An 18,677-nucleotide genomic window follows, 5' to 3' on the forward strand; every position below is an offset into this window, starting at 1 on the left:
GCCCCACCTAGACCTTGGGTGACACACCGTTCACCTCTACCGTACTTTCAGCCTCGGAGGTCTCCTGCTCCATCCACACCAATCTCCAGTTGCTGGTGCAGACTCAATGTGTGTTATTGGGCAGGCTCCCTAAGCTACTTACATTGCAAAAAGACAACCAAAAAACTTGGTTTGGCTTAGTGGACCACCTCCTGGACATCCACATTTCTGACGACAGCGCTTGTTTTGTCTGCCTGGTGAGCCATCCCCACGCACATACAGATCTTATCAGTGACTTGCTCCTTTCACCTCCCACCTCCCACAAATATTCGATGGCCAAAACACTGCTCATCGAGTACCTTTCCCGCCCTCTGGTGGAGGCTGTCCATCACATTATAAACAAGGAGCATTTTGATGACCGCACCCCTTGACAACTTTGGCAGTGTCTACATGCTCTAATCAATGACCATGCATTGCCTGACGGCATCTTCGGATGTTGTGGATGGTCAAAATGCCATCAGATCTGCAGCTTCATCTCCTGTCTCATGTCGCTGACCCACTGGAGGTTCAATTACGTATGGCGCATCAGGCTTATGCCATCATTCATCACCAACACCACATTTCACACACAACGTCTCCACCATCCTAGTGGCACACCTCTGCCTCTAATCTTCATCTACGAGGGGATGGGAGTAAGAAAATTGGCCCAGGAATATGGTGCCCAATACATCTCTGCAGGAGGAGGCAAACGTGCTGGTCAAGATAGCGATGGAACTCTTCAAGACCATGAAGATGTCAGTTTGCCTATCAAAATTTCTTAAGGCTGTTCCTCCAAAGATATTTTGGGTAGTAGAACCAGAAAGTTGTCACAGAAAACTGGATGGTAATTGACTGGAGATTTGCATCTAACAGCCAAAATCTTTGTAGTGGAGATCAGTGAGGAAATTTGAGGGCAGTGCAAGAGTAGAGCTCTCACAGACTTCTGCCTGTGTAATTAAGGCCATTAGAAGTGACAGTGTCACCAAGCTGGTGATCGAAAGTGTTGCAGATAAATCCTCAACACAGTAAGGGAAAAAATTCTGCCTTAATGCAAGAGAAGAGCCTAAGAGTTTATTTAGGGCTCTCACAGACTACTGTCAGTGTAATTAAGGCCATTAGAAGTGACAGTGTCACCAAGCTGGTGGTCGAAAGTGTAGCAGATAAACCCTCAACACAGTAAGGGAACAAATTCTGCCTTGAGTTGCCTCCTGTGCAGAGAGGAGGTGGCTGTGGCCCTGATTCAGGATTCCTACTAATAAAAATGGGGAATGGCCTAGGTGGAACTGGAGGTTAGTTGATTTATGCTTTATAAAAAGTAATACATTTATGTCAAGAATGGCATTTCATACACACCAATGGTGAACTTCTGTTCCTGGGACTTAGTGACCATCAGGATGAAACTGCATGAGGAAGGGAGCACACGCGAAATTGTATCGGCCTCAGCTTATCTCCCTTGTTAGCATATGCTCCCTCTTCCCAGGAAGTGTCTGGTAGACTGCTGTTTGCAGCTGATACACAACTGCTGATTGGTTGTGAAGCAGCAAAACCAACTGCAGAAGTGAACAGTTACTTGAATATCTATTGAGAACTATTTAAAGATCTTGAATAAGGGCAGGGAAACCATCTTCAGGAACAGAAGAAGGAAGAAGTAACTCACATAACTTTTGGGTCCTTCTTTATGGGTATTTGTGTCAAACAGTGTCATGTGGTGATGGGGCCATCCTCATCAGATAACATATCTAGTAGTTTTGGGGTTGAAATGTGTGTTGAGCATACTTTGGCCTATAGGGACCCTTTAACAACAGAGTGGAACTCACATAGGAAACATGTAAGCTCATGTTCATCTTAAGTCAAAACTTCAATAAGAAATCTCATATATTTAGAGGAAACGGAAGATGAGATGACTTATGCCATCATGATTTCATACTTAAAATGCTCCCTCCGGCATGTATCTAGGTGGCACAATAATCTGAAAATGCAAAGGAAGCAGATAAAAAGAGTATTCAACTCTGGAAGAAGAAAGGACAATGGGTAAAATATTGGGAGGCACTTGCCAAACACAAACTTACCATCAAGGAAGTGAAACTATCATTCTGGAGAATATTCTGTGAGGTGGTGGAAGATACAGCTATCAGGGACAGACATCACAAAGTCCTCACAAGAATCCCAACAAATCCTGCAGGCACACTAAGTAAGTAGGATGGTGGGTATACAAGGTCGTACATGAGATGCTGCATGTGCTCCTCCAGATTTACTTCCCTCATTGCACGCTGATGTATGACACAGACCAAGATTCAGTGCCCTTCAAGTACTGGTTTACAAACAACCATCAGGAGAACTGTGAATCTGTTAGAGAATGTAGTAACTCCAAGAAAATCCAGTGGGCAGTGTCAATATTTCAGCTATTCAAGTCACCAGGCTGAGATGGAGTTTTTCTGGCTCTATTGCACCAAGCAGGAGAGGTATTAATCAGAATCCTATATACTGTTTAGAGTCAGTCTAGCAGTAGGAGTTATTTCTAATGCTTGGAAAAAAAATGGAAATGATCACATGTCGTCAATGGGTGGGAGGTGCCACGAAGGAAGTTCGGCCGCCAAAGTGCAAGTCTTATTGACTGCAACACCACATTGGGCAACTTGCACATTGACAATGAGGATGAAATGATAATGAGGATAGCACAACACCCAGTCCCTGAGGGTAGAAAATCTCCCACCCCAGCCAGGAATCAAACCAGAACCCCCGTGCGTGGCATTCCAACGTGCAGACCATTCAGCTAATGGGGTGGACTAATGCTTGGAAGAATGTGAAGGTTGCTCTTATTCTGGAGCCAGGGAGAAGTGATCATACAAAGACTAAGGATATGAGACTAATCAGCCTGTACTCCTTTCTTTTGAAGACATTAGAAAAACTTGTTAATGTGTACATTTGAGAAAGAGGGTTCACTGAGGTTCCCTTGCATGAAAACCAAAAAGCATATCAATTGGACAAATGCACTTCACCAACTTCTTATGAGGTGAGAAAATCTCTACACTTTAAGCAAATTGCCGTTTGAGCTTCCTGAATATTGAGGTGCCATTTTGGCAATACAACTTTCAAATTCATGATTAGAGCTGCAGAAGAGCATGGCACTAAATGCAGGTGGATTAAGACACTACTGAGCTGATGATATGCAGGAAACACCATGATGAATGAGAAAATGGTGATCAACACCACCGGAGCTTGACCGTAGCAGGGGTTTTGTTCCTGCTGCTGTGCAAGCTGATGGTGAATGAATTCATGAAAGCATTATGTACTAGAGGTTGCTTTTACCAAGAATATTCATTTGATTTAGTCATAGTAATACTTTGCAAATTTGCAAGTATCATTAGAACAGTGTCACAATGTGCTTTGAACATTGTGCAAAACTGGTGTAATATCATTCACAAGGAAGTATAGACGGGACAAGTACTAACATCTCAAGTTCTTTGACGAAATTATAGCAATAAAGGGGATAATGAAGTATCTAGGAGTAATCCTTGATGTGAAATTAACTTGTAACCTCACATAAACAATATAAGTTCTAAGGAAAAGATGCTCTCATGTTCATTAAAAGGACCTGTCACAAAAACTGAGGTCTAAGTCCCAGGAGCACGTATTGGATATATACATCTTAATAAGACCAACAATAATGCATGGGTCTACGGTATGGTGGAATAAATCAGAACAGAATAAGGGTGCTAAGGAGTTTGGGAAGGTGCAGAGCCAATCCAGCCACTATTATTATTATTATTATTATTCTCGTGTCAGAAACATATAGGTACATGTACATACATTTTACACAGTTATGATTAAATTACTTTTGACCAAAACTTGGCCACTTCCAGTGCATTTTCTGTTGCTTGTTGAAGATCCTCTTCTGTACAGGAGACTGGGCACAGTGGACAGTGAAGCATGTGCCAAACTATCTGTTCTTCTTCGCAGTCACACCGAATATCATTTGGATCAGTGTCTCCCCATCTTACCAAGTTAACTTTTGATCTTCCAACTGCAGATCTCAGTCTTTTCAGGGACTTCCAAGTTGTCTGTTCCTCATCGTGGCCTGGAGTTAAAGCTTCAACAACTCTTTTCCAACCAGAGGGAAGGTAGGTCGTAGTCCTCCAAAGTTGTATCCTAGCTTTTTCAGCAGTGGTTCTAAGTTCCTTTGATTTCCTAAGGAAACATTTCCTTGACTTCAGTTGTTGTGGATGCGGTTCATGCTCATACAGATGATGGGCAATTTCCTGTTCCACTGCCTTTCTTTTCTTGTTCGCAGCCATCTCTCTTTGAAGAGGTGGTGGTGCTATTCCTGTGAGGTGGTAAAGCCATTCGATTGGAGTGGATTTCAAGCAATCTGTTACAATTCTGCAGGTTTCGTTGAGAGCTACATCCACCTGTTTGCCATGAGTGGAATTATACCAAACAGGACAGGCATACTCTGCAGCAGAATAGCATAGTGCCATTGCAGATGTTCAGAATGTTTCTGGTTGACTACCCCACTGTGATCCGGCCAGTTTCCGTATGAGGTTGTTCCTGGTGGCAACTTTTGACTAGCATTTCATACAGTGCTTTTTAATTTGAGAGACCTTTCAAGTGTCACTCCTAGGTATTTTGGAGTCTCGTAGTGTTCCTGTTCGACCACTGACCATACTATTTTCAGCTTGCGAGTGGCTTTCTTGTTTCTCAAGTGAAAAGCACACACTTGGGCATTTGAAGTGTTTGGTTTAAGCTGGTTTGTGTTGTGGTATCTGTAGGTCATTTGTGAGGTTGTTCTCCACTGATTCAAAATCTGTGCTCTGGGTGGCTAGAGTGAGGTTGTCAGCATATAAGAGGCTTCTGGTGTTTGGGGCTATAGGTTGGTTGTTCATGTATATATTAAACAGAATTTGAGCCAAAACACTTCCTTGTGGGAGGCCATTCTTCTGTAATCTCCATCGACTACACTGTCCTTGAAAGTCAACGAAGAACCTGCAATTCTGCAGTCATAATAATTGGTATTAGGAGCGTACAGACTACTTGGATGAAGACCATGCTAGACATGCCCCCATTACATTTTTGGGTTGTAGGGGAGGCAATATCAGGGGCACACAGTCTAAAAATGGGAAACCTTTAGGTCATCCAGCATCCTGCACTAATATAGTCAATTTAGTAAATGTAGGAATGGTTGGGAAAATGACAGCTGACTATACAACAGCTTCCAGCTGCTTCAATAAACCTTTCTGTGTAACAATTCGAAGTAAGGAGCAGCAGAAGAATGAACAACACTACCATTCTGGAGACAAATACTCTTAGAGACAAAGACTGTTAGACTGAATACAGGTGGAGATGCTAAAGCTAGAGTTTTGGATTGCAGCCTAGAATAAAGAGCACAATCTCTCTAACAAAACTGGCCATAGTATTTCAGGCAGAGTTGTTGCAGAATGCCATGAATCGCTTGTGAGGCCAGGGGAAAGCAACAGGGTAAATTCACTGTGCGTTTCTTATCACTCAGGAATTAGTGGCAATGAACAAATTGATAGGCTGGCCAGAGCAGGAGCAATGACTCCATTTGTTGGACTAGGAACTGTCTTAACGTTCACTAAGTTTGTGTTAAAACTAACATTTTGTCGCTGGGCCAGGAGGCAGCACATAGAATATTGGACTAAAATACCACACAAAAACAAGTCAGGCTAAAATGTCAGAACCACATTTTAATAGAATTTCTGCAATTATGAGGTTTAATAGGAAGCAGATTAAACTCAAGACTAATGACTGACTACGAGAATTTCAGGAAACACCTGCATATAGTGGGTATAGAGCAAGAAGCCCCCAAGTCAAGACCATCCAGTGTGAAGCACTAGAGTCCAAATGACACAGAATATTTGGGACCATTAATTTCTCAGAAACTGTTTGCGATCAAGACCTAGTAAAGCATTTCCTACAACTATTTAAGGGCACTGGCTGACTTTACTAGAATGACACCGATAGAAACTGTACCGTAAACCCAATTTTGGTGTGGGCAAAAGTGGGCTAAGACCACTGTTGTTTCGTGCAGCTAAGAAAATAAGATCCACAGGATGTGAGATCAAGATAATATCAGAAACTTGAACTGTAGTAAGTTCAGTCTAACCTAACATGTTTCATTCAGTGTCTATTATCAGACAGTTTCATATTATAACATAGCACTACCTGCAGGGATGTAGGTTGATGTTACTTAATGATAATGTATAGTTTCCAGTTGCTTTGCCATCATTATAAAGAACTATATAATTTGTTATCTTCTGGTTTTTAATTAACTTTGCCCTCAAATTTCTGAGCATGACAAATGAATATTTGGAAGTTGTAGTGGTTTAAGTTTTGTGATTAGTTTCGTTCGGTATTGCCTATGTACTAGTAAAGACAGAACCCAGCAAATATGACCTGTCTTTGCATCATACTGATTTCCCTTACACTTAATTAAAATTGTAAATACACAATCCTAAATTAAATATCACTGATGTGACACAACAAAATCTTTATGTAGCAGTGGTATCACCTTTCATAGTCCTCCAGATGACAAGGTTATTGTACATGTGTAATAATCGGGTCCACTGCCGGATGTTTGTGTCACTCTGGCACAATATTTCAGCCACGTAACTCGTTGCCTCCTTCAGGTGCTACCTGAGACTGCTGTGTTGGAGGATCTTGTCCAGTATTTATGCCCAGAGGGCGCTGGGTGCTCTCTTTGCACCGGGGAAGAGACAACACATTACTAGCAGTGCCAGGCGGGCACGGACGGCAAAGGGAGCACCCAGCACCCTCTGAGCATAAATACTGGAGAAGATCCTCCAACACGGCAGTCTCAGGTAGCACCTGAAGAAGGCAACGAGTTACGTGGCCAAAACATTGTGCCAGAGCGACACAAACATCCGGCAGTAGACCCGATTATTACACATGTCAAGATCTCGCCAGGAAAGCCTGAAGGTTATTGTATTCTGTAAAAAAGGATGGCAATTTCCATAAACATATATTCTTTCTACCTTTATTTAATTGCATTTCATAGAAAGTATGCAAGCACAAAATAGTGATATACATTAATGATCATTGTATTTTAGCTCAGTAAATCCATCCACATTCTTGAGTAAATGTTCTGTGTTCTACACAACTAAAATGCTGTTCAAGAGGTAACACACTGCCCAATCCATTCATTGTGGCAAGATGAACCCATTACATACATTTTATGCAGCCACATCTATTACAATAGATTCCGCCAAGCAAATGGGTGTACTGTAATGCAAAATCTTTTATCATGCAGAAAACAGCCAATAAAAATTTCAACACTTCAAATTATGTTCAGTAATTGCATTATATATTTAATTTATCTAAATATTAAAATGCCTGCATAATTAAACATTAAGTTCTTTAAACCATGTTATATTCTATGATCAAGCCAATGAAAGAATACATTAGTGAAAAATTAAAATACTGTACTCCGCGATTTCCTGTCAGTGCAGCATAATGAAGAGGTGTCCTGCCCTGATGATCCACGATGTCTAGTCTCATACCTTGTTCAATCTGTTCTTTAGCAAACGCTATGACTTGAGGTGGTACCTGCAATGAAACAATAAATATACACAATTTTCTTGGGTCTTGAGGGATAATGAATTTCTTTCTCTCTCTCTCTCTCTCTCTCTCTCTCTCTCTCTCTCTCTCTCTCTCTCTCTCTCTCTCTCTTGTGGAATGAGTCAATACATGGAATATAAATATCAATCCATAAACAGTAATGCCTACAACAGTAACAATCCAGTAGTGGTAATGAACTGTTGTCAACATTCCACAGAGGCATGATCTTATGAAACAGTCTATTGTGAACCGGGAAGTTCATAAAACAAATGACAGGATTAAAGCTCTATGTAGTAAATTTCAGAATGTGTCTCTAGTAGATGTCAGCTATCTAGAAAGGGAGCTGCACACATCTCATGGCCTGCACATGAACAGAAGAGGCAAAAAGATTGTTAGTAGCAAAATTATTGAGGCAGTCAGGCGACATTGTTCACAAAGTGATGAAAAGAAGTCCATTGCCATGGGGTGGTACAACCCACCTCAACAAAATTTGCCACAACACCAGCCACCGCTGGCAAGCCAGGGAAACTTGTAAAGCCTGCTGGACTCATTGCTTGTCCAAAATTATTCTCTAAGGTCCAGCAGATAAAACTCAGCCTTAAAATCATACACCAGAATCTCGGTAGTCTTAGAAATAAGCATAATGATCTAGATGTAATTTCACAGATTGACAAACCCGATATATTAGTTGTAACTGAACATTGGTACAATGAAGCTCTGATTAGCATTAGTCAACCATTGTGTATGAAATTCTGCACAGCCTTCAGTAGAAAAGACAAGACTGGGGGAGGTGTAGCAATTTTCACTGTAAATGAAAGTAATTTTAATGTTATTGATGTGAGTGCCTTCTGCTTGGAGGGAGTCTCAGAATTTGCTGCAATAAACCTAAAATGGGGTAGAGATAACATAACAGTTATCGGTATTTACAGGCCACCTGCAGCAAATACAGATACCTTTTTTGTAAATCTTTCTGACTTGCTTGTATATATAGATACAACATTTTCTGGGCCAAATGGTCATGTAAATATTATAGTTACTGGGGATATAAATATAGATTTATTAACAAATGATGTCAGCACCAAAAAGTTACATCATCTGTGTGATGAATTTAACCTGACCCCACTCATTCGAGAACCCACTAGAGAAATTGGCAATAGTAAAACATGTCTTGACAACATAATAACAAACATGACCCACCTATCCCACAGTGCATCGGTTTTAAAACTAGCCATCTCAGATCACCATGCAATACAGCTTAAATTGGAGCTCCATGAGGCCCCCACTGTCACTACAAAGCAACAATTTGTAACTAAAAGAAAAATGTATAATTACAACATAAACAGACTAAACTGCATGCTAGCACAAATAAAATGGTTTTAAAATAGTAGCTTTTCATATGATACCTTTGCTGCTGATTTCTATTACTGCCTTGATACCAATGCCCAGTTGTAATCACAAAAATGAAACAAACAAAAAATATAAACAAAAATATTTGGGTAAATGGTAATGTCACTGAAGCGAGGGAAAAATTAGAACTACTCCACAGTGCAATGCTGAATAATAGAGAGATTCCTGAGGTAAAGGAAGCCTTCAAAATATATCAAGCACACTGTAAGGACTTACTCTCACAGACCAGGAGCAACTATGTTGCAAATAAGCTTCAAAACTTACACAACGTAACTGCTGGCATCTGGGCAGTCATAAACAGTTTTAGAACCTGCAATGACAAATCCTGTATGGACTTTACTATTAACCACAATGGTATGCTCACAAAATACCAACTGGAAATTGCAAATATTTTTAATGAATATTTTTCTTCCATAGGGGAAGCCATAAATGGCAAACATAAAAACATGCACTACAGTTTTAAAGGTAATACATGTGACCATAGTATATATCTAGCCCCCACAAATTGTGCAGAAATAATGGGCATCATTAGCTCCCTAAAACCCTCTAATTCAGCTGGGCATGATGGCCTAAATACTAATGTTTTAAAAGCCTGTAGCCAAAATGTCTCTGTACCTCTGTCTGCAGCAGTCAACAATATAATAGAATCAGGCACCTTTCCAGACAGACTCAAAATAGCACAGGTAACACCCATTTTTAAGGAAGGTGACAACAACAAAATAGAAAACTACAGACCAGTCTCAATCCTTCCTGTCTTTTCCAAAATAGTTGAGAAAGTTATATACAACAGGATTATAAACTTTCTTAACAAACACAACCTGATGTTTGAAAATCAAAATGGATTCCTAAAAGGTAAATCAACTAGCACTGCAGCTGCCCAACTAATTGAAGAAGTGATAGGGGGTATCGAAAGCAAGGAACATGTGGCAGGTGTGTACCTAGACCTGGAATAAGCCTTTTATTGTGTGAAAGTTGACATCCTATTAGACAAGCTATGGAAAATGGGCATTAGAGGCGCTGCTTATGACCTAATAAAGTGTTATATGAGCAATAGAAAACAATTTGTTCTACTTAAAATGGAAAGTGGTGTCTACAAATCTGAGATCACGTGCATAAAATATGGTGTGCCCCTGGGCTCGGTGTTGGGCCCTCTTCTGTTCTTGATCTATGTAAATGATATTAAATACTGTACTATAAATTCCAAAATTGTTCTGTATGCCGATGACACGTCGATTGTATGTAAAAAGGAATCATGTAATGAACTAGAGGCTGAGTGCAATAATGTGACAAAAGAAATTGTTAAGTTTTTTAATTGTAAGCACCAGTAAAACATGTTTGATGTAGTTTAACAAAAGTAGTTTGAATACTGAAATTAAATTATACATGGGCAACAAATTGGTAAAGAAAAAGTCTAGTGTAAAATTCCTTGGCATAACAGTCCAAAGCAACCTAAATTGGGATACACATATTGACTCCCTAGCAACTAAGTTGTCAAAAAATATATTTGCAATCAGTACTATTAGCAAGTTCTGTAGAGACACCGTAGTCCTAAAGACTGCATACCATGCTCTTTTCTCCTCTCACTTGAACTACGGTATTGAAATTTGGGGGGGGGGGGGGGGCAACAACCAAAGCTAATCTAGATAAGCTACTCATTCTTCAAAAAAGGGGTGTGAGAATAATCTGTGGAGCAAAATATAGGGAATCTTGTCGCAACTTGTTTCCAAAAACAGAGGTGTTTACTGTTATAAACACATACATTCTAAAAGCCATATTGCTTGTGAAAAGACTGCACCCAAACACTTATTCAGATTTCCACCAGTACAATACTAGAAATAAAGAAAGATTTTACATTGGCAGCCACAGAACAGCACTTTACGAAAGGGGGCCTCAGTACGCAGGTATAAAATTAGCTAATGCACTGCCTAGTGCAGTCATGGCTCTTCCTACAATTAAACTGAAACACCAACTTAAGAAATTTTTAGTAAAACACCCTTTCTACTCATTAGAAGAGTACCATACTTATATGAAGAACAACAAATGCTTTGTGAAATTATGTGAATAGAAATCAGTAAACATCTTATTGTGGTGTTGTAAATTAATTATGTATTTAGAAGAGTGTGTCTTGCGTATTGTATTATTATTATATAACTTTACAAATAGTAGTATGTTCAACATTACGTTTCTTTTTTACCACCTTAGATTCAAATACCAATTATCACGGATTATTATATTTATTTATTTATTTATTGCTTATTTAGCCTGGCCAGATTAGGGCCTTAAGGCACTCTCTTGCATTTGACCCAGAACAACACACACCAAAGATAATGAACTTAAATAACAATAATAATAATAATAATAATAATAATAGTAATAATAATAACCATAATCATAATAATTGACATTTATCATGTTAATAATAATAATAATAGTAACAGTAAATGGGATTTAGAATGATACAGATTAGTTTAGCATATTTGAAGCCATGTTTACTACTACCAGAAGTGGAGGGGATAAAAAAAGAGAAGTGGCAGAGACAGTGGCTGTTAGGGACGAAAGGATATAAACAGAGAGCTCTGCTGATAAGGGGTAGGGAAAAGTTGTCGGGGAGCAGACTGACAAGGGTGAGCTATGTAGGCTATCAGATAGACAGCTATTGTGACTGAATTAGCTCTCTTTTGAAGTTAAGAAGGAATTTAATTTCTTTGATAAGTTGATGAAGATTGTTCCAAAGCTGTGTTCATGGCACAGAAAATGATTTAGAGAACATGTCAGCATTATGTGATGATACAGAGAGGATTTTACTTTGTTGAGAATATGTATTTCAGCTACGCTGTTCAGATAGTAGTGTAAGAGTTGAAGACTATAGAGGGAGTGCAATGATTCAGAAAACACAGAGTATAATAGTCTCCATGCTTATTGGCCATTCAGCCATGATAACTGTTAGTAGAGTGATATGGCTGAAAAAGTGCACATCAGAAATGTACTGTATACAAGCATTCATTACCAGTTCCAGACTGCATGAGCTTTCATACAATAGTCCTTAGAGAATAGCATCACCATATTCAAGTATTGGGAATAGTCATTTCTTTATAAGCTCAAAAGGAAATGCTTTCTTTATATTTCTGTAATGAGGGATGTAACACTGACACTTTCTTACAGACTGCAGTTCAGACCGGTATAAGAGATGGTCCAGAATTATTCCCTAAGAAGAAGAAAATGTTATTTCTGTGCTATTTAGGATTAATGGTGGAAGAGATTGATCTGAGGGGTAATAAGTCTCCTGTGAGTGACTAAGATTGCTTACATTTTACATGGCTTAAGTTTCAAACCTATATTCTTCACACATTCTGATAGGGCAAGTAAATCACAATTTACACATTGGATAGCTGTGCACAGATTTGTTGGACTTGCACTTAGATATAACTGAAGGTCATCAGCTTATTGGTGATATTTGCAGTGGGAGAGAATAGTTGACACATCATTAACATAATATATTATAATGAGAAGATTAATAGGCTCAATACTGATCTTTCTGTTCCTTGTGGACCCCTGATACTTCATCCTTCCATTGCAATCTTTTTGTTCCAATCATTACACACTATTGGAGAGATGTAATGTATGATTAGAACCTTCTGTACATCACCTGCAGAAAAATTTTGACTTTCGAGATAGCAGGTAGAATGTCCAAGTCAAAAGCTTCAAAAGCTTTGCTGAAATCCAAAAAGCAAGTAGTAGTCACCTGTTGTTTGTCCATAGCCCATTTCAGTTCATCAATCACTTTGATAAGAGCAATTATCATGAAGTGATTTTGCTGGAAACCACACTGGTATTCATCTAAAAGCTTATTTGTAGTAGTAGTAGTAGTAGTTTTATTCATCCGTAGATCTCTTTTTACAAGGATATAGGACATGTCACAGTATTTACAAGCTTAGATCAATTTACAATAAGCTAATTCGTATACACATATATTTACAGACTTCTAGTTAGAGACAATCATTAGATTTTACTCCTGGTATACAATAATTTATTTACAAATAACTCATTAAATAATGTAATGCCACACTATTCACTCATATTTCACTATCAGTCACTGCACACACTATACACACATTGTTTCATAACACTTCACTCACTACACACACACACACACACACACACACACACACACACACACACAATTGAATGAGGTGGGGAAGAAAAGGGAAGGAAAGAGGAGGGAAGGTACTGACTATATCAGCTGCATCAGGGTTTTGCATGGAATCAGGGGCAATGAATGAAAATGTGTGCCAGACCGGCTTATTGGGCCTACTAGGCAGTTGCATTAACCACGATGCCATCCAGACACAGTGTTTATCACAGATGATCAGACTATCTTCGTATGCTCCCTGGGTGACTCACCTCCCTACCCAATGCCACCTATCTGCATTTAATTTTTTAGATTCCCACTGGAGCTCAGATGAAATGGGCATCTGCACTGAAGGTTAAAAATGACTTATTTTGGGCAGTAGAAGATCACAGAGAAAATTCACCATTTGCACTGTAACATTATCATGTTGTGCAGCTCACAAATAATTTTGTGCAATTGACTTCCTGATTATGTTAGGGGTTACCAGCTACAGAAAAGTTTTCATTTGTACCAACTACTTATACTTTAAGGGAATTAGCAGTTTGCACCCTTGTGTGATGGTCAAGTAAAGATATTAGCATGGTGCAATACTCATTTAGATCTTCAACAGTTGCAGATTTGGCTTTACTTATTCTTAGACCTTGCACATTTTCCCATGGAACAGCAGGTTTGTGGAAGTCCTCATTTCGAGAGTGACCACACCTGAGCACTGCATTCCTCACAGATTGACTATCTCAGTTGTATAGTTGCTTGTAGGTGAGATGATTATCAGACATCAGGTGCCATTTGTGCCATATCCTGTGTGCTGTGTCTCTGATATTCACAAGGTGTTTGAGCTGGTCTGTAAGCCATGGTGCTGGTTTTCTCATTACGCTTACTAATTTTAGAGGAGTGTGTTTATCATATAAATTACTGAGTCTCTTATTGAATGTAGATATACATTATTTCTGTCAAAATTATTTCCTGCAGTTGTATGCAAAGAAATATCATAAGTGTCAGCTGTAAGCTCAGACATATTCATGAGTTTAAAATCCTAAAAGTCACAACTTGTGGTTTGTTATTTGACCATTGCAATGAGTATGTCATGAATATTGTAACATGAGCAGACAAACTAGGTGCAGAAATCTGATCAATGCAAATTATACTAGCCAGAGATTTGGTTGTGAATACAGCAATCAACAGATGAGTGTTTGCTGCACAGTGAGTAAGCTCAAGTGGAATCAAAGTAACGTTTGAGTGGGACTGTAAGAGTGTGTAGAGCAGTTGTTTAGAAGATTTATGTTGATATTTCCAATTACAATTCCATGTTCATACGAAGCTGCAGCACTTGATAGTGCAGAGTCAAAGCTAGGGAGCTGTCCAGCTTTAGACATATTGTGTACTACATATATGAGACACTGTCTGTTGAGCAATTTAACTTCAGTGACATGTATTTGGGCTGTTTGTCCTCATTTTTAGATTTGAGCATGGCCTTGGGGAGCAAGCCTGTACTTGCCACTCAACCCCATCATCTGTTACATCTGTCATGTCTCAGAAAAATTTAACCACTGAGACTCATGGAACTGGACTGGATATTCGGATTCAGCCATGTCTCTGAAAGGAGTACGACATGAAAGATGAGTTCCTGAAACATGCAGTGCAGCTTCATCAGGTGGACTGGTAAGGCCACACTTATGTGTGAACAAGCTGTAATATAGAGCTATCATGGGTTGTTTCCACTATGAACCAGCACATAAAGAGAATGGCTGTCCCAGAGTCAGTCATAGCTCAGTACCTTGCAGAATGCAGGGGAGCAGGAGGAGAAAGGGGGGGGGGGGGGGGGGCAGGAAACTGTAAACAGGCTGGTTGTAAATGGGAGAGAGAGGTCGAAGGAAGAGGAAGTTCAAAGGTCAGGTAAGCTTGTCTGAAACAAAGTGTGAAGGTTGAAGCTGCTTAAATTTTCTGGAGATCCATAAAACATGGCAACAAGATTAGCAGTGTATGGTAGTATGAGAAAATTGTAATAAAAGAGTGATTATGCTGAAAATAATAATGTACAAGGAAACAGTTAAAGCAACAGGAATAAAATAATAATGTAAAAGGAAACAGTAAGAGCAGTCGAGAAACCGAATATTTAAGATTATGTTGCTAATGAATAAAATTATAATTTGGTAGTAAATTAATCATCTGAATCAAAACTCATTACAGATTATGAACCTACCATCAATATTTATACTACAGTGTAAAGGAAAACTATCCGAGTTATCAACAGTATGACATGTGACATAATTATAACACAAGGAACAAGCAGGACCTAGTTTCTTTCCAATGTAACAATAAAAAAACATAAGTGATTCTAAAATGTAGACTTTCACGGCCGGAAATATCATGTCCATTATACTTGTCCGGGCTGTTATGCCGTGGTCGGTTGATGAATTTTGTCTCAATTCCCAATGTTTCGTCTCTGACTGCGGGAGACATCTTCAAGGGGGTCCGTAGGTCGATAGAAGGTCCAACACACCCACTGGCTCGCTACTGACTGACGCTAAATTCCGTCTCCGCGAGGTCCCGCGCCGCGGTGTGACGTCACGTGTTTTGAAAACGTCAGTGCAATTGGCCGCTGTCCGTCGCCGTCGATCGCCGTTGCCATCACCCAGTAGTGGACGGATGGTACACATCTTCTGTAACACCGGCATCCATATACCGTTTAATTTCACGCCCTCCTCCTTTTGGTTGAAATTATTTGGGTGTATAGCGATTTCGATTGCCTCCCTGTAGAGCCTTTCGTAGTATCCGCTTGTGGCCGCTAGTACTTGCGTCTCCTCGAAACGAATATTGTGGTTCCCTGGCTGGAAAGCATGCTCCGCAACAGCTGATCGTTCCGTTTCTCCTCTTCTACAGTTTCCCTTGTGCTCTTCCAAACGTTTAGAAACTGTTCTCTTAGTTGTATCCACATAAACATCACCACAGCTGCTTTATGGATTGCCCAAAATTCATAAAGAAAGTGTGCCATTAAGACCGATACTAAGTGCCATTGGTTCGCCCACCTACTCGTTAGCCAAGTTTTTGACTACGCTGTTGAAACCACATGTGGGCCGTTTGGACTCTTATATAAAGAATTCGACACATTTCATCAGCAGATTGGATGGCATAGTGAGCCAGCCGGAGGACATATTGGTCAGCTTTGATGTGGTATCGCTGTTTACCATGGTTCCACTTAATGATGTATTGGAACAGCTGGATCGAATTTTTCCTGCTGATATTTTAGAACTATTTAAGTGTTGTTTGACGACCACATACTTCAAGTGGAATGAACAGTTTTATGAGCAAATGGATGGCGTGGCTATGGGAAGCCCCCTAAGTCCCGTAATTGCAAACTTCTTTATGGAGAAATTCGAAGAACAGGCCTTAGGTACTGCCAGCAAAAAACCAAATGTATGGTTCCGATACATGGATGACACGTTTGTGCTGTGGAGACATGGTAGGGAAGAACTAAGCCGGTTTCACGAACATCTAAACAGCATAAACACGAGAATTCAGTTTACAATGGAGGAGGAGGTAGACGGCAAATTACATTTCCTCGATGTCCTTGTTTTTAGAAACGAAAATGGTAGTTTGGGCCACTCAGTATACCGCAAACCCAATCACACAGACCGTTATTTGCACCGCGATTCTAACCACCACACACAACAGAAGCGGGGTGTTATCAAGACGTTAGTGGAAAGAGCTAAAAATATTTGTGAACCTGAGTTGCTCGATGCTGAGATGGAACATCTCCACAATGCATTAATGAAGAACAGATATTCGTCCGCTGAAATAAAACGTGCGTTGAGGCAGCCACGCAGAAACCATGCTGACGTACGGGCTACTGCAAAATCTAAGGTATTCCTGCCGTTTGTTAAAAATGTAATGGAAAGAATAGGGAGGATCTTGATGAAGCGGAATATTACCGTAATTTAGAAGCCCACCAGGAAGATACAGGAATACCTTAAGCCTGCCAAGGACGCTCGCAAACCTTTGGAAAAAGCTGGAGTGTATAGGATCCCATGCAGCTGTGGCGATGTTTATGTGGGTACAACTAAAAGAACGGTTTCTAAACGTTTAGAAGAGCACAAGGGAAACTGTAGAAGAGGAGAAACGGAACGATCAGCTGTTGCGGAGCATGCTTTCCAGCCAGGGAACCACAATATTCGTTTCGAGGAGACGCAAGTACTAGCGGCCACAAGCGGATACTACGAAAGGCTCTACAGGGAGGCAATCGAAATCGCTAAACACCCAAATAATTTCAACCGAAAGGAGGAGGGCGTGAAATTAAACGGTATATGGATGCCGGTGTTACAGAAGATGTGTACCACCCGTCCACTACTGGGTGATGGCAACGGCGATCGACGGCGACGGACAGCGGCCAATTGCACTGACGTTTTCAAAACATGTGACGTCACACCGCGGCGCGGGAGCTCGCGGAGACGGAATTTAGTGGCAGTCAGTAGTGAGCCAGTGGGTGTGTTGGACCTTCTATCGACCTACGGACCCCCTTGAAGATGTCTCCCGCAGTCGGAGACGAAACGTTGGGAATTGAGACAAAATTCATCAACCGACCACGGCATAACAGCCCGGGCAAGTATAATGGACATGACATAAGTGATTCTTATACAAGTCCATAAAATTTTTTAATGCCATACCCCAACATATCAGGGATCTTCCAATTTAACAATTAAAAAAAAAAAGTAAAAGAATTTCTCCTTAGCTCAGATTTAACGAAACTGATGAATTTTTAAGGGAGGCAAAGAATATGGTATGACTGCACTTTGTGATCAGTTTTTATATGCTTCTATTTACAAGTATGTATGTAATTGGCTAAATTTACTATTCAATATATGTTTGTACCAGAAGTTTCTCTGTTTTGTTTTTGTGTAAAGGTACCATAATTTTTTGTGTAATATTAATATTGTGTAATATTTTTCTTGTTTTTGTAATTATTTGTGTAACATTTATACTATGTAATATTGACTTTTGTAATGCCGCAGATGATCTCTGAGGTCTCTACAACAATAAAAATCAATAAATCAACCAATCAATAAATACACAAACAAATGATGGTATTTGGAAACTATTTTCAAAGAAAGTACTACAAAATAAAATGTTTCTTTAAAAATATCATTTTGGGCTCTCACAGCTTAAGAACTTTCAGCATTGCAGCACTTCAGCAATCGTAAGTACTGAAATAATTATAAAAAATCAGCCTCGATTGCACAAACTACCTGGTGTTTACCTAGGTTTCAGCGTGGCTTATAAATTCTATGTCATTGCTCACTGAGTGCTTTTCCACAGCTGTCTTTATGATTACCCTGCCACTCCTGGTCCACACTTTCTGCAACTTGAACTGAGAGATTGCACTGTCCAATACTTTCATGCTTTCAGATGTCAGATCATCACATTTGGTGACTGCTGATTTAGCTAATTTCTTCTTTGCCTCAAAAACTTCACAGTGTTTCTGAACGGCATAAATTACTATTATATGTCCAGATGCTGCAGAGATATAGTGTGC

The 18,677-nt window shown here is 39.8% G+C and overlaps 1 protein-coding gene across 1 annotated transcript in view; it reads right to left on the minus strand.

Moving 5' to 3' along the window:
- The window catches only part of LOC126281097 (serine/threonine-protein phosphatase 6 regulatory ankyrin repeat subunit A-like), a 333,802-nt gene that overhangs the window by 95,801 nt on the left and 219,324 nt on the right, over positions 1–18,677 (minus strand). Inside the window, exon 10 of the mRNA XM_049979815.1 lies at positions 7,483–7,602. Coding sequence (XP_049835772.1) covers positions 7,483–7,602 — 120 coding nt within the window. The remainder of the gene's footprint in view (positions 1–7,482; positions 7,603–18,677) is intronic.

This window comes from Schistocerca gregaria, chromosome 1 (genome assembly GCF_023897955.1).
Source record: "Schistocerca gregaria isolate iqSchGreg1 chromosome 1, iqSchGreg1.2, whole genome shotgun sequence".
NCBI lineage: Eukaryota > Metazoa > Arthropoda > Insecta > Orthoptera > Acrididae > Schistocerca > Schistocerca gregaria.